We start from the raw sequence: 16,168 nt of genomic DNA on the forward strand, positions 1-16,168 counted from the left end.
GGGGTAGTAAAAGAGTAGGAGGTTGGATTTTGACGGTTATATTACCTTGATATGTGCTGCGCAGATCTTCAAGGCGTATTTGTACAAATTAAGAAATGTGGTGGTAAGCACTGGGTGCACTTTCTAAATGAGCTCTGTTGAACGTCGTTCTGACATTGCATAGCATAACCAATACAGTAACTACTTTACAAAACCTGCAATTATGTGTTTAAGAACATAATGTTGCATTGGTTAGTGGTTAAAATATACATTAAGAAATGGCTGGAAACGCCATATGTAACTAGAGCTAATATATGTGTTGCTCTACTACCAGACTCCTGGCCCCCAGCAATAATCAGAGAAAAACAGATGTTTAATTCATAGCATATTTTGCAGTAAAGAGGTTAAAAGGTTAATTTATAAAACTAACCAAGTAGGTTATATATTGGGTAAAAAATCAGTCTGATGCCTACCATAGTGAGGGGTAAGGTTCAACAGACTGCAAGAATAAGGGAAAAGCCTTTGAAGTTTGCTTTGAAATTCTTTCCTGCCCTCCTGGAAACAGTCAGGTTAACCTGCCATTCCCCAGTTTCATTACAAACGTTGTGGCTTTGGAACAGTCTTGTTCAAGAACTGCCCTAGGGGACGATGCATAATTGAAATGGTGGTTGGGAAGAGGACTGATAAAAAGGGCCTACGGAAGGGGACAATTAACATAGCATGCTTACTACACACATGTGATCCGTGTATCATGGAGAACACGTCTTGCTCTTGTAGTATCTAAATGCAAATAAGGCTAATCCACCACCACGCGCGTCATTCATAGCTTTACTTTTTCAGGGAACTTCTGGAAACTGACTGCATCATTTTCGGTGCATATTACAGTATTTTACCAATCACTGTAAGCTTGCTGTAATTGAGAAATGTCCAACTACCCTTAGGTACCTTTATATAAGCATCCATTAATAATATTACAACAAATGTGTTATTATAATCATCTAACAACATTGTCATCCAAAAGGACGCAGTGGGGTGTCTTTTATTGACTGAAATAATTTCATGCCATCTGGATGTTTGGTTCTCTGTTTCCAAAATATGAGAGCTGTTCCATAGCAGACAATTAAGCTGTGCAAGCTAGTGATAAATATAATAAAAATGCTTTCTTAAGGTTAGGATTATGACAAAGGTGCACAGCAGCCAATAAGTGCAGCACTGGAGTTTTAAGCCACGTAAAAGATCATTTGTTTGCACCTAGTTCTCCACCATAAAGTGCAGAGATTTAGATATCTGTGGAATCTACCAGCAGCGGTTTACAGATTCATGGAAACGTGCTCATCTGTTAGACAGAAAGGAGAGACCATGTGGGGTAACAGGCAGCTGAGAGCAAGAGTCTTGAAGTAAGCAAACCAAGATGTGAACCATCTAAGCTACCCATTTATAGCTGCATATATGAATTTCTCCATGTCCCATGTAGCAGGGAACACAGCCAAAGCAAACATGGGTACACCTCAGAGAAATCCAGTCTGGAAAGGTTGGACACAAAGCTGCAGTGATTGCTGTGAGCCAGGCCTGTATTTGGATATTCTGTACATACATAAGGCCAGTGCTGAGCTTGCTGTTAAATGGATATCCTGTTCTAAGGCAGAAGAGGACGGTGCTAGGGATCTGTCTCTGGCACTCCGACATGAATATTGTTTGGAAAAAGGAAAGCAATAATACCGATTTTAATGCAACTTGGGAGGCAGAATACTTTGGGGTCAGGTCTGAGGCAAGTCCTCACGTACAAACAGAAGTAAGGGAATTGAGGCAATAGTGCACATTTCAGTACCATGCCAGAAGGTACTGTATCTTCTTATTTTAACTTTGGTAGCAATAAAACTACTGACCTTCGCTGGTTGCTAATGAAATAAGCTGTTTCCTCACTTCGGGCTAACAGTTACAGAATGACGGACATACATTTATTTCAAGTGTTTAGAGTAAAACCAAGTAGAACAGTTTAGCATTACATGTCAGCTTCTGTGTCCTAAATGGAAAAGCATGGTGAGCCAGCTTTTGTAGATTTGCAACATGCATTGACGGTCTCAAATATGGCAAGACGTGGATCCGGCTTCTAGTTCCACAACACCTGCATCACTACAGGTTGCCTGCGTCTATGGAGGAGCACTGCCAGTATAAGTATATTCACTGATTGGAATGTGGTCTCAGCTGTGCAGTGTGTGATAAAGACGCTAGTGTATGGACTGCATGAAATGCAAAGAGGCAAACGGTCTGGTCATTTGCAAGCATTCCAAGGCTCGGGCTTTGCCTTAGATATACTGTACTTTGTTCTTTACTGTAAGTGGGGCACTGGGGCATATTTTTGTTTTAGCTGGTTGGGGATTTGTAGAAGTCTTTTTTTAGAATGTTGTCAATTAACCTCTTTATTATGGAATGTACAGTTTTTTGTATGCCTTACCTCCCCTCCCAGTTTATATTAGCAGAGAAGTAACGACATGAAGCGATTAAGTGGCAGCCACAACCAATTCACCACTACATCAGCCGCCCATCCCTCTTTGTGTTGCGATAATCAACAGACAGGTACTCACCAGGAAACCAAGGCACCCTTAGGCGTGAGCTCCACAGGAGTCTCTAAACAGGACAGAGAGTCTATGAAATTTAGTCAAGCCTCTTTATAAACAAGGTGAGGGTTGGATCTCTGCTATAAGGGTAAGGCTGTGCAGTAGAGGAAACTGCCCAGAGTGAAAAGCTGAATGGGGCTGCAGGGAAGTGAATATTGTAGGTTAGTTTGGTTACAGCCAATGGCTGTGGTGTGTCAGCTTTCCTGCTTGCCATGGCTGCTAACATTTCTAACCATGGTTCTGTGAAAGGGGTTTGTGCAAGTAGTTGTTAGAGGTCTGCAGAGTAAATAATAATGGGGGTCTAGTTGGCATCCTGGAGCTAGAATCTCGACACCTGTTAGAATGCCAACGCCGGAATCCCAATAATCCCAGTAGTTCGAAAACTGTGTGCCTAAGCACTCTGGGGTTCCACGAGGCTCTTGCAGGGGTGCCTCGAGTTGGTGGTCCAGGATCAGATCAAATCAAATTATTTATGGTCAAAATGACAGGAAAAACCAGTGCTAGTGGCTGCCAATCATAAAACATGTGGACAATCAGAAGCACAACTGTACATCACCACATAACTGACCCTAAGGGTGGGTACACACTTGCCAAAGTCAGTGACATCGTACAAGATCTCCCGCAAACAATATCGTTCATACACACTGTTAGTGACGGCATGCACCCACATCCAATATGTATGTACAATATCTTTAGATTTCAAGTCGAAAACTAAAGTATTGTACCTTGTTAACGACCCGCGGGAGCGCACATCGTTAACGATATAGGATATACACACTTGCCGATGTATACAACATATCGTCCGACACGCCGGTTCAGACGATATATCGGATGCACATCGTAAAGTGTGTACCCAGCCTAAGGGTAACGGGAAGACACAATTTACTTTTATTTTTTTTCAAAATGTATCAATAAAATTTTGATCCTAGGGTTGCCGTTAAAAAATGCTGTTACTCTAGGGTGCGGTGATTCAAGAAAGTTTGGTAACCACTGTTATAAGTTACTACTCTGCACAATATTGTTCAGCATAATCATGGGCTTAATTGTTTTGCTGAGCAGAAATAAGAAAATCTGTTTCTACCATTATAATAATAGGTATTACCAGATTTGATAATTACATTTCGAGAAAAGTATTGAGAGATAATGTAATCATTTGCATAATCTGTAATGGGGTTTCTCAGAGATGTCCTTATTACAGTATGTACCCTTTATGTTTATTCAAATTAAAGAGGGGGGGGGGGGATAGTAAGTAGGTGGGTAGCACCAAAGGATTTGTGTTTTAGGGCTCTATAAAGACCAAACTCACTTTGAGTTTCTCCCTTACATAGGCCCTCATTCCGAGTTGTTCGCTCGGTAATTTTCTTCGCATCGCAGCGATTTTCCGCTAATTGCGCATGCGCAATGTTCGCACTGCGACTGCGCCAAGTAAATTTGCTAAGAAGTTTGGTATTTTACTCACGGCATTACAAGGTTTTTTTCTTCGTTCTGGTGATCGGAGTGTGATTGACAGGAAGTGGGTGTTTCTGGGCGGAAACTGGCCGTTTTATGGGTGTGTGCGAAAAAACGCTGCCGTTTCTGGGAAGAACGCGGGAGTGGCTGGAGAAACGGGGGAGTGTCTGGGCGAACGCTGGGTGTGTTTGTGACGTCAAACCAGGAACGACACTGACTGAACTGATCGCAGTGGCAGAGTAAGTGTCGAGCTACTCAGAAACTGCTTAGAAATTTCTATTCTCAATTTTGAGAATCTTTCGTTCGCAATTTTGCTAAGCTAAGATTCACTCCCAGTAGGCGGCGGCTTAGCGTGTGCAATGCTGCTAAAAGCAGCTTGCGAGCGAACAACTCGGAATGAGGGCCATAATACATAAAACTTATCGCTAATGAAAAGTACTCAAGACTTTCCTCAATATCCTAATAGAAACATGTACACAAACATATTTCACGCAGAAAAAAGAAAAAAAAAATGAGCAAAAACAAATCTATGCGCCTAGTAGCCTTACTATGACGGTAAAACATAAACTCCTTACCGGCCTATCAGGATAGACTCCAGCACGAAGCAGAGATGCTTTCCAGCTATCCACTTCTTCCTGGGAGTCACAGGCCAGTTCCAGGCATCGATGATCCTTGTAAACATTCCTACAAACCACAAAAGTGAGTGAAGTTGAGAAGGGTCAGACAGGGACACATTCAGATGTGTTCACCCAACATCATGGGGACAAGACACCAGCAAGACACATGTATCAATGTGCAGCAAGTCCTGGTCAATGACACACACTACCACTGTAACTGTAAATGTAACACCACACAACACAGAGAGCTATTTATTAATGGGGAGATTTGATATTATTTTGAATCATCGTTGTTATACAAATAAACTATGTATGTACATGTTTATGTGGTGTCAATCACTCATTGAATATACATCTTAACCACACATTAACAAGTATAACATTATTTATCTACAGTTGAATTAAAACTGAAAATGACTTTCCTGAAGCGTTGTTTAGTCACAGTGTTACCATGTTTTATGGATCTGTCCCCGGAAACGTTCTGTTTATCAGTCCTGAGTTTTATCATTTGTTGCAAAAAACGGCAGTTTTTATATTTCATTATTATCTCTATTTATTACAGAAGAGCACTTACAAATACATAAAACACAATGTAATCATGTTTATTGTGTCATTGGGCAGCATAGTGGAACAGTGATTTGCAGTGTGGCTTTAGGCCTGATTCAGTGTTGCACATAATGCCAATATTGGCGCGAATAGTCGATTTTCAGTTGTGCGTGCATCTAGGTCACTAGACACACACTAGTCACACAGCGCACGCCTCCCACGGTGTGCACGCACAGGGGTGCAGTGGCAACAGAGATATGAGCGTCAGCGTTCCTGGGTGGTGGTTATTTAGATGCACAGAGATGGTCCATCTTATGTGTGTCTTATAGGAGTCTTGCTGGCAGGTCGTGAGTTGGGTACATACCAGGGACGGAGAAAGCCTTGGGGAGGGCTCAGTGCACTTAGGACAGGGGGGCCCAGGGGAAGAGGTATGTGTATATTAGTTTGTGCATCTATCCCAACATGAGCCATTCCAGGAGGTACAAAATGCTCTCTACCTGGACTTCCCTCCCTTAGGGCGTGATCCAATTAGCCGCAGTAAAACATTGTGTGTGTGTGTGTGTGTGTGTGTGTGTGTGTGTGTGTGTGTGTGTGTGTGTGTTTTCGGCTGCCGCAGCCCCGTTTTCGCTTTAAAATGTGGATGCCTTCTGGGATTTGGTTTCGCCTGCAGGTGAAACAAAATCCCCGATAAGATGTGTCTCACGCCGGCGTATTGGTGCTAACTGGATAGCCTCCAGCGAGGCAATTAGCTGGGGGTAATTTACATAGGCTAATTGGATACCACCCTTAATATATGATTGGCATCACCTGTGTTGAACTATTCGATAAGAAAGGTATTTCAGTACAGGGGATTGCAATAATAAATTAAGAGTGAAGATCAGGCAAAGAGCATTTAGTCCCTTTTGGAATGGGTCATGTATGGATTTTATATATTATATTTAACCAATAGTGTATATTAGATTTAAACTAATAATTTAATAATGCCTGGGTACTATTTATAGCTCCACCTAATTGAGAGACAACTATTGTATAAAGTTTCTTTTAGTGGAACAAAGACAACTTAAACAACCTTAAAATACACAAAAAAAATAAAATCTACAATTTATCTGCAAGAACAGCAGCAGCCTCTGTACTACTTACAGACTGGGACAGGACTCAGGAGGACTCTCTGTGTGTACGTGTCTCTCTCTGGACCCAAGTGCTCTCATTAGATACCAGATTACACAGGACCCAGGGACCCAGACGGGGAAGAGGAGAAGCTGGGATCTCTGGGTCACTTACATCTCTCTCCCCCGTCTTATCTCAACTCTGGTCCATCAGTAGCGCATGATACCTGATACTCCTGTGTCTCTGACTGCACTGCATATTATCCTGCTTTCATTCAGGCTGCCTGGTTTTGCTGCTGCACAAGAGGAAGAGCTAGTGATGTCAGTGTGTGCTGGCTGGGGTGCTCCCTGACAGAGAAGGACCTAGGGTACAGTATCCCATGTGCCCTCCCCTTATTCGCTTAATCGCTCACACTGGAAGCCATACTCTGACCGAGAAACTGTCCCATAGCATAGGCTGGTGCAAGTTTCTATGGTGGTACCGATGATTGAGTCTAAAGATGCACCAAGGGATACTTCACATCCAAAGATGTCTCAATCCTTGCACATGCAGATCCACCGGTGTACACCAGGAAAGGGCTTGTAGTAGTATTACCATAATGTCTCACACATTACACCGTCAAATGGTGCACACAGGGATGCGCGAGTGCCTGACTCAGAATCAGCCCCTTTGTGTTCAGTTCCAATCAAGCCATCATATGTGTGGAGTTTGTATGTTCTTCCTTTGTTTATATGGATTTCTTCCCACAGTCAAAAAAATATATTGTTAGTCTACTTGTCTTTGGAAAGACAGTAACAACCTTAATATGTTAGAAAATGTAGACTGTAAGCTTACCGCCTAACATTTAGACAGATGAAATTGGGACAAAATAAGTCACAACCAATTTCACCGAAATAACACCCTAAGTTGTCTAGAAATGCCTAATTTTGGGTAAAACTCCGTCATTCTTGAGGTCCAGTAATCTGCTGTAAGGTCCATAAATGTAGGCAATTACAGTATCTAAATGATTAAACTGCCTGACTTCTCTAAAGAACTGTATAACATGTTGGCCCGATTAAAATAACAGTTAAATAACAATGTTCATTAATATCTAAAGCAAAGATCACCAAATTTCTGCTTAAATAACAAAACAGATGTACTGTAACAGGTATGGGAGCTAAGCTGTTGCTGTATAGCATGGGTCTTCAACCTGCGGCCCTCCAGCTGCTGTGGAACTACACATCTCAACATGCCCTGCCTCAGTTTTAGCAAGCCTTAATAGCAAAACTGTGGCAGGGCATGCAGGGATGTGTAGCTCCACAACAGGTGGAGGGCCGCAGGTTGAAGACCCATGCTGTATAAGAACGCTTCTCTTCTCAAGTTATTACAGTTCCCCAATAGTAGCAACCCACTTACTAGCAATGTACAGTACTGTATGTGGAAGTATACTGTCAGACTCAACTGTATGGTTCAGAAAAAAAACAAAACTCAAAATTGTTTATAGTGGTTCTAACTTTATTGGGCGGGAAGTATAGAAGTCCGAGTTCGGCGGCCGCGCGGGATGCCGGCTGAACTTGGATTTTTTTTTAAAGAGGCAATCATGCAGAAGGCTAAACTATGCCTTGTACATGATTGCCCCTTTAAAAAAATGTCAGAATTCGACCAGCATCCTGCACAGCCACTGAACTCGTATTCATTACGTCCCGCCAATTGTGTTTGCCCAATATATATACAATGATATATTACAGTAAATGGAAGTTGTTCAATCAATGTACAGTATGTGCAGGGGCGGATTGGGAACAAAAAGCGGCCCTGGAAAAATTTGTACTAGTGGCCCCACATGGGCAGCACCAGAGGTGTAAGGTCTACCATGGGCCATGGCAGCAGCACCCTCCCCCCAAGACTTTCCAGATAGTAGGCATGTCCAGCATCAAGGGGGAAGTTAAAAAGAAATAAAATTAAATATTATGAGCACATTATATGATACACCTTCAGAATTTAGGAAACTATATCATTCTTTAGAAAGATATATTTACTTGCTTATTGCACCAACAGTATCCTAATCACTATTCACTCAATCTTATATGTCAGCCAAGCAGGCAGACAGAGCATACACTAGATCAGAGGTTCTCAAACTCGGTCCTCGGGGGCCCACACAGTGCATGTTTTGCAGGTCTCCTCACAGAATCGCAAGTGAAATAATTAGCTCCACCTGTGGACCTTTTAAAATGTGTCAGTGCACCTGCTGGGTTACCTGCAAAACATGCACTGTGTGGGCTCCCGAGGACCGAGTTTGAGAACCTCTGCACTAGATCATCTGCAATCACAGGCTAAGTCGCAAAGTAATTTTCATATATGCAAATTATTTTGCATCTTATTGATTATGTCTATAAAAAGGACCACGTCTTCAAACAAAACAGGCCCCACGAGTGCGTCGGCCCACCGGGAATCTTCCCTGTATAAACCCTATGGCCAATCCGCCTCTGAGTATGTGACAGCAGGTATTAGAAAGGGGACATCTAGAAGAGAAACAGAAAATCCCTCAGTACACTGCTGTAAACTAGTAGAAATTTGCCATTAATTGGCGCGGGCGCAACTAAGACAGAGGCGCATGCCAGTGTGTGTGCACATCGCGGCAAACAAGGCACATCTGCATCTAGTTGCAGCCACAATGAGGGTGGCTACATCTGTATTTGTACATAAAGGGCCTGATTAGGAAATAGATACAACTGGAATTGTGGGTTGATCTTGCTAATCTCGGCATACCGCCATAAAAAGAAATTGCTGACTGTGCCAGACAAGGTGTACACAAACGGACTGAGATTGCAAGAGCAGACAGATTTCTGAGAAATGGGGAATTTGGGCAGTTACTGGCTGGAGACTATGCAGATGCACTAAACTGTTCCATCTAATGGGGGTGGTTCCGGTATGAATGGTCGACCATGTTAAGATCAACAGTCATTAGGTCGACCACTATTGGTCGACATTGACATGGACTAATGGTCGACACATGAAAATGGTCTTCACATGAAAATAGTTGACACATGAAAAGGTTGACATGGATTTTTGATTTTTGAACTGTTTTTGGTGTAATTTTTTCCGCAACATGACCAGGAACCCCAATTAGTGTACCGCGCCCCCTTGCATGGCTCGCTTCACTCGCCATGCTGCGGGCAAGGTGCTTCGCTATGCTCGGCACAGATTACTATTCCCAAACGTAGTCCACGTGGATGGTAAAGTATGAAAAATGTTAAAAAAAAATTTTTTTTTTTAAAAAAGACATGTCGACCTTTTCACGTGTTGACCATTTTCATGTGTGGACCATGTGTCAATGTTGACCATGTCAATGTCGACCTAATGACTGTCGACCTTAACTTGGTCAACCATCCAAACGGATACCATGGGGGTATTATGTACGTGTGACCAGTGGCGTAACTAGAAATTTTTCTCCCCCAAGCCAAAAAATTCTTCGGCGCCCCCCCCCTCCCCCTCCCCCATTCCCCATAATTGGCACTAATAAAGGGACAAACATGTGCGCGCCAAAGGCGCGCGCTGCAATAAAAGGTGTGGCTTCATTCAAATGGGCGTGGCTTCGCATAAAGGGGCGTGGTATTGCAGGAAAAGACTACCTTATATCCCAGTTTTGCAACCTGCACGCCCAGACGTTAGCCACCACAGGAAAGAAAAATAATCCTGATTCATGCCCCTTACATTATTTGTCATTTTTCCTCCTTATAGTAATGCCCAGTATACATTATGCCACATACTGCAATGACCCTTAGACATTATGCCACACACAATAATGCACATGACACAATATGCACACACCGTAATGCCCCCGACACATTATGCCCCACACCGTAATGCCTGTGACACATTATGACAGGAATAGCAATGCCCGTTATACATTATGCTACACACTGCAATGCCCGATACATTATAGCACATACAATGTCTGTGACAAATTATGACACACACCGCAATGACCCTGAGACATTATACCACATACCACAATGCCTGTGATATAGTATACAACACACCGTAATGCCTGACACATTATGACACACACCGCAATGTCCGTGATACATTATGCCACACACTGCAATGACCTGAGACATTATACCACATATCACAATGCCCGTGATATAGTATACCATACACCGTGATGCCTGTGACACATACCGCAATGCCCGTTATACCCTATGCCACACACCACAATGCCCGTTATACATTATGCCACACTGAAATGCCCCTGAGATATTATACCACATACCACAATGCCCGTGATATAGTATGCCACACACCGTAATGCCTGTGACACATTATGACACACACCGCAATGTCCATGATACATTATGCCACACACCGCAATGCCCATTACACATTAAGTCCTACAGTAAGGCTTCTAATTACTTTTAAATTACCTGCTTGTTGCCAGGGGTTTCATACTCTTGGTTCCATGCACGGTGCCAGGGGTTTTCATGTTCAGGGTGTCATGCTCGTTGCCAGGGGTTTCATGTACTGGGTGTCATGCTCGTTGTCAGGGGTTTCATGCACTGGGTGTCATGCTCGTTGCCAGGGGTTTCATGCTCTTGGTTCCATGCACGGTGCCAGGGATATTCATGCTCAGGGTGTCATGCTCGTTGCCAGGGGTTTCATGCACTGGGTGTCATGCTCGTTGCCAGGGGTTTCATGCACTGGGTGTCATGCTCGTTGCTAGGGGGTAGTGCTTGTTGCTAGGGCTGTGCTCCCAGTGCCATATATGCCCCCAGTGCCAGATATTCCCCCACATTGCCAGGTACTCACATGCCCCCAGTGCCAAATATAGCCCCCCCATGTGCCAGATACACATATACCCCCCCAGTGCCACATATGCCCCCTCAGTGCCACATATGCCCCCCGAAGTGCAAAATATGCTCCCCCTCCCCCTGTGCCGAATATGCTCCCCCCAGTGCCAGTTAAATTCTCCCTTCCCGGCGCGCTCCCCCGCTGTTTTGTGATGGAGAGACACGGAGGGCACAGCGCGCGCCTCTCCTGTGTCCCTCCTGCGTCTCCGGCGGGTCTGTTAAAGGAAGTGCCAGTTCGTGAGCCAATCAGAGCTCACGAACGGCACTTCATTTATTAGACCCGCCGGAGACCCAGGAGGGACACAGGAGAGGCGTGCGCTGTGCCCTCCGTGTCCCTCCATCACAGCAGCGGAGGGAAGGAGGGAGAGGAGACAGCAGATTGACATGCGGAGGCTCGTCCGCATGTCAATCTGCGCTAAATCAGTGGCGGCGCCCCCGCAGCCCTGCGCCCCCAAGCCACCGTGAGGGCTGCGGGGACAGTAGTTACGCCACTGCGTGTGAGCCAACTGCTGTATTATGTGTAAGGGGATGGGATACCTATTTCAGATGTACTGTATCTTTTACACCCAGCATGGAGAGGAGATATGTCCATATACTAATGACAACTCTTGCGGATGCAGTTGGAACAACAGTGGGAAGTACAGCATTCCGATTAGAGACACACAGATATTTGTTATACATGGGTAGATTTTTGCATAAGCATAAACTAGTACAGAATTGTCCTCATACACAGTCTTGGACTGGCCCACAGGGGTACAGAGGAAACCACAAGTGGGCCCTACTGCCTGGGGGTCCACCTCCTGCTCTAAGGATCAGGTTCTAGACTGTGCACTTGAATTATACATTATACATCTGTTGCCTTATACTGGACTATGGTGTATTTTCTACAGTGCATTGCTGTTATTAATCTGTTATTAATCTGGTACATTATCATGCATGCAGCAGCTGAATTTACTGTATATATTTATGAAGGGGCCTAAACGTTGCACTCTCTAATGGTTAGTCAAATCAATAAAGTGGCAGATCACACCCCATCTGCAGACAGGCTACACCCCTAAACATGGGCCCGTACCACTGCATTACCCCGGTGGGCCCTACATGTCCCCGTCCGACACTGCTCATACACTGTGGCTTCAATCACACCAAACAGCCCCTTTCGGAGCCTCAGGCGACTTGGCCACATCGAGCTTCTTTTTTGTTAAAAATGTGCATCTTGGCCCTCATTCCGAGTTGTTCGCTCGCTAGCTGCTTTTAGCAGCATTGCACACGCTAGGCCGCCGCCCTCTGGGAGTGTATCGTAGGTTAGCAGAATTTCGAACGAAAGATTAGCAGATTTGCGAATAGAAAATTCTTAGCAGTTTCTGAGTAGCTCCAGACTTACTCAGCCATTGCGATCAGTTCAGTCAGTTTCGTTCCTGGTTTGACGTCACAAACACGCCCAGCGTTCGCCCAGACACTCCCCCCGTTTCTTCAGACGTTTTTCCCAGAAATGCCAGCGTTTTTTCGCACACTCCCATAAAACGGCCAGTTTCCGCCCAGAAACACCCACTTCCTGTCAATCACACTCCGATCACCAGAACGATGAAAAATCCTCGTTATGCCGTGAGTAGAGATGGCTACTGACTCACTGTCTCAACACAGTGACTCGAATCATCAGGAAGTGTGAATGATTCGAGTCACTCACTGTTTAATGAGTCGAGACAGCTGCAGGAGCAGCAGCCTCTCTCAGCCAGAGGGAGGAGACTCAGTGTGTCCTTCAGTCAGTGTCTTCTGCTGAGTGTCTTTAGCTGTGATTGGCCAGAGGCTATACCAGGTGACACCCAGTGGGAGGGGGGAGTGAGCAGTCACGACTCACCAGTCAGTGAGTGCTGTGCTGCTGTGCCTGAGTCATGTCATGAATCATGATTCAACCTGAGTCTGCCAGTGAGTTGAGACAGTTGTACACTGTGTAGACTCAGTGGATGGATCTGATTCATGCAGCATAAGCCTGCAGGAGGTGGAGCCCCTGTGGTACAGGGCTCTCAGCTCAGTGCTCACTGATCCTGCTCAGTGTGATTGTGGGTGGCAAACTCCCTGGACGCTAGATAGTGGATAATATAATAAATCCAAGTCCACCTAAAAAAAGCCCACCTAAAATCATCCAATTAGCAAAGTATGCACAGTAAAAAAAAAAAGTTTTTATTTGGGTTAGTTACAGACTGAATGATGTGTTTCATGGCTGTTAAGCTTTCTCTCCTCAACCAGAAGTAATGTGCATATTCTGTAACTAGTATGCAATAAGTGGTTATTAATAATATATCAACATAACACTGAATCTATGTTAATATATTATTAACAATCAGTGCATAAGCAGCTGCATCCCCCAGATACACTGCACAATCACTGCAACTGAATAACTCCATGAGTCCAGCACTGATCCTCCAGCACTGGCAACTCACTGATTCATGTGCAGTCTCTGCAACACATTCCAGTACAAATGAGTCATGACTCATGTGCCGAGACACTGACTCGAGACACTTCACTGAACTGAGTCATGTGTCTCAACTCAGTTCAGTGAATCACTTTGCCCATGACTAGCCGTGAGTAAAATACCTAACTTTTGAGTAAAATAACTAAGCGCATGCGGTCTGCGAACCTTGCGCATGCGCAGTAAGCGACTAATCACAATACAGCGAAACTCGGCAACGAGCGAACAACTCGGAATGAGGGCCCTTATTCACACAAATAAAATAACTGGAAGCAACAAAACTACTTTGCTATACTGCACCAATCAATCTGATGTACGACATTTGTACATCCGTGTGCAAATGACAGGGGTTAATGTATGAAGCAGTGATAAGAATGGAGAAGTGAGCCAGCTGCTCTGTATAATTTTATAGTATGCAAATAATAAATGTTACTTCAATGCTGATCGGTTGCCGTGGCACTGCTTCATACATTTACCCCTGAATCTGTATACGAAGTGCTATTGTGGTACCCACGTTTGGGGTACTATTGATACATGCTAGCCCCCCCCCCCCCCCCTTTGTAACTAACATTGCCTGAGGATTTGTCATTAAAAGGCACTGACAGGGTAAAAAACCTTTTCTCCGGTTGCCTGGCAATGGCCCACGGAGAGCACCGGGACCCAGGAGCTTCCAGCGTTTTGGGAGAGCGGGAACCCCTGAAGCGCTGGGGATTGGAGGGTAGGAAGGCGCCAAGAAGAAGAGGAGGGTACATTTAAGAAGAGCGGCGTCTGGGAGGGACAGGGTTCCGCCTGTGGCTGTGCTGGGAAGAGAGCTGCCAGCCGCTGCCGAAGTGTATAGAGGAGAAGCCGCTGCGGGAAGCGAAGGAGAGAGACGCGGCCGCTGACTGAGCCGGAGGGAGACCCGCTGACGGAGACCTGCTGACGGAGACCCGCAGCCGCTGACAGAGAGCCGTGGCCAGAAGACGCCGAGGTGAGCGCTGTGCAGCGCGAGGGCAGAGCCAGACATTGTGGGAGGCAGGAGAGGGAGAGAGAACAGCCTGCAGGGACGGAGTCCAGCATCACTACTGCTGCCGGGTATACAGAGAGCCGGACTTCACTGGAGCTGGAGTGAGGAGCCATCGCCGGAGCACAGGTAGCCTCCAATATTGATAGTACTTCAACCACCTTCTTTCCCATACCTGCCAAGGAGCACATTGCAGGGGCACAGAAAGTGCTATAACTGGGCATGTACCCCCTCATAATAAGTTCACATACTGCCTGTGGCCATAAAGATCTAATCAGGGACAGCACACTAAGCCACCGCATACCCATCAGTGCCACTGGCCTAGGACCCTATGTTATATTTCCCAATCAGGAATAAGATCCTAAAAACTGCAGCCAGCTTCAATAGGCTGACCCTACCCCTTTGGGAACTGCCCCAGCTCAGACTGTCCGGTTCACCCAAACCCGTGGATATTGTGTTCCTACGGTTCTTACAAACATTTTAAAAATATTTTATGGTGTTTTATTGGTGTTGTACTTATGATATCTGCTTTACTCACATGGAAATTTCATTGTTTGTTCATACGTGAATATCTAATGATAACAATAAATTCAATTCAATTCAATTCAATAGACCCTGACAAATACCCCCCCCCCCAGTCATAGAGGCGCCTGACACTTATCTTTTAGCACCGTTTCCATTGTTGCTGTGTTGTATCACAAATAATCCATCCTATACACCTTCCTACAAATACTTACCTTACGTCCACTGACGTCTTCCCAGGAGTTCATTATTAAAGTGCAAGTGTTCTTCTAATAGAAAGGAGACACTGACCTCAAACACCAACTAAGGCGCAGGAACTGAACGTTATTGTATGGTGTACAGCGTCGCCCTGTGGACCGTTTAGGTAGTGTACCAAATTAACTGCCAGGACATTTCTTGCCTTAAAGTGTTTGAAGCGGGTAATCATATCTTAATAGAAACATAGAAACATAGAATTTGACGGCAGATAAGAACCACTTGGCCCATCTAGTCTGCCCCTATTTTTTTATCCTTTAGGCAATCTCAACCCTTTTTGAACCTTAATTCTTTGTAAGGATATACATATGCCTATCCCAAGCATGTTTACATTGCTCTACAGTCTTAGCCTCTACCACCTCTGATGGGAGACTATTCCACTTATCCACTACCCTTTCTGTGAAGTAATTTTTCCTTAAATTTCCCCTGAACCTCCCCACCTCCAGTCTCAGTGTATGTCCTCGAGTTCTAATATTTCTCTTCCTTTGAAGAATGTTTCCCTCCTGAACTTTGTTAAGACCCTTGATATATTTGAAAGTTTCTATCATGTCCCCCCATTCCCTTCTCTCCTCCAAACTATACATGTTAAGATCTTTTAGCCTTTCCGGGTACGTTTTGTGATGTAGGCCATGCACCATTTTAGTTGCCCTTCTTTGTACACTCTCTAATGTATTTATATCCTTCTGGAGATATGGGGGGTAACTCCAAGTTGATCGCAGCAGGAACCCTGCCAGCAGCCGGGCAAAACCATGTGCACTGCAGGGGAGGCAGATCCAACA

At 44.7% G+C, this 16,168-nt stretch overlaps 1 protein-coding gene across 2 annotated transcripts in view; it reads right to left on the bottom strand.

The window, feature by feature from the left end:
• The window catches only part of DNM3 (dynamin 3), a 952,228-nt gene that overhangs the window by 220,944 nt on the left and 715,116 nt on the right, over nucleotides 1-16,168 (bottom strand). For both annotated transcript variants that reach the window (XM_063939984.1, XM_063939983.1), the window contains exon 16: nucleotides 4,622-4,730. In XM_063939984.1, the coding sequence (XP_063796054.1) occupies nucleotides 4,622-4,730 (109 nt within the window). The remainder of the gene's footprint in view (nucleotides 1-4,621; nucleotides 4,731-16,168) is intronic.

Source organism: Pseudophryne corroboree, chromosome 9 (genome assembly GCF_028390025.1).
Source record: "Pseudophryne corroboree isolate aPseCor3 chromosome 9, aPseCor3.hap2, whole genome shotgun sequence".
NCBI classification, from domain to species: domain Eukaryota; kingdom Metazoa; phylum Chordata; class Amphibia; order Anura; family Myobatrachidae; genus Pseudophryne; species Pseudophryne corroboree.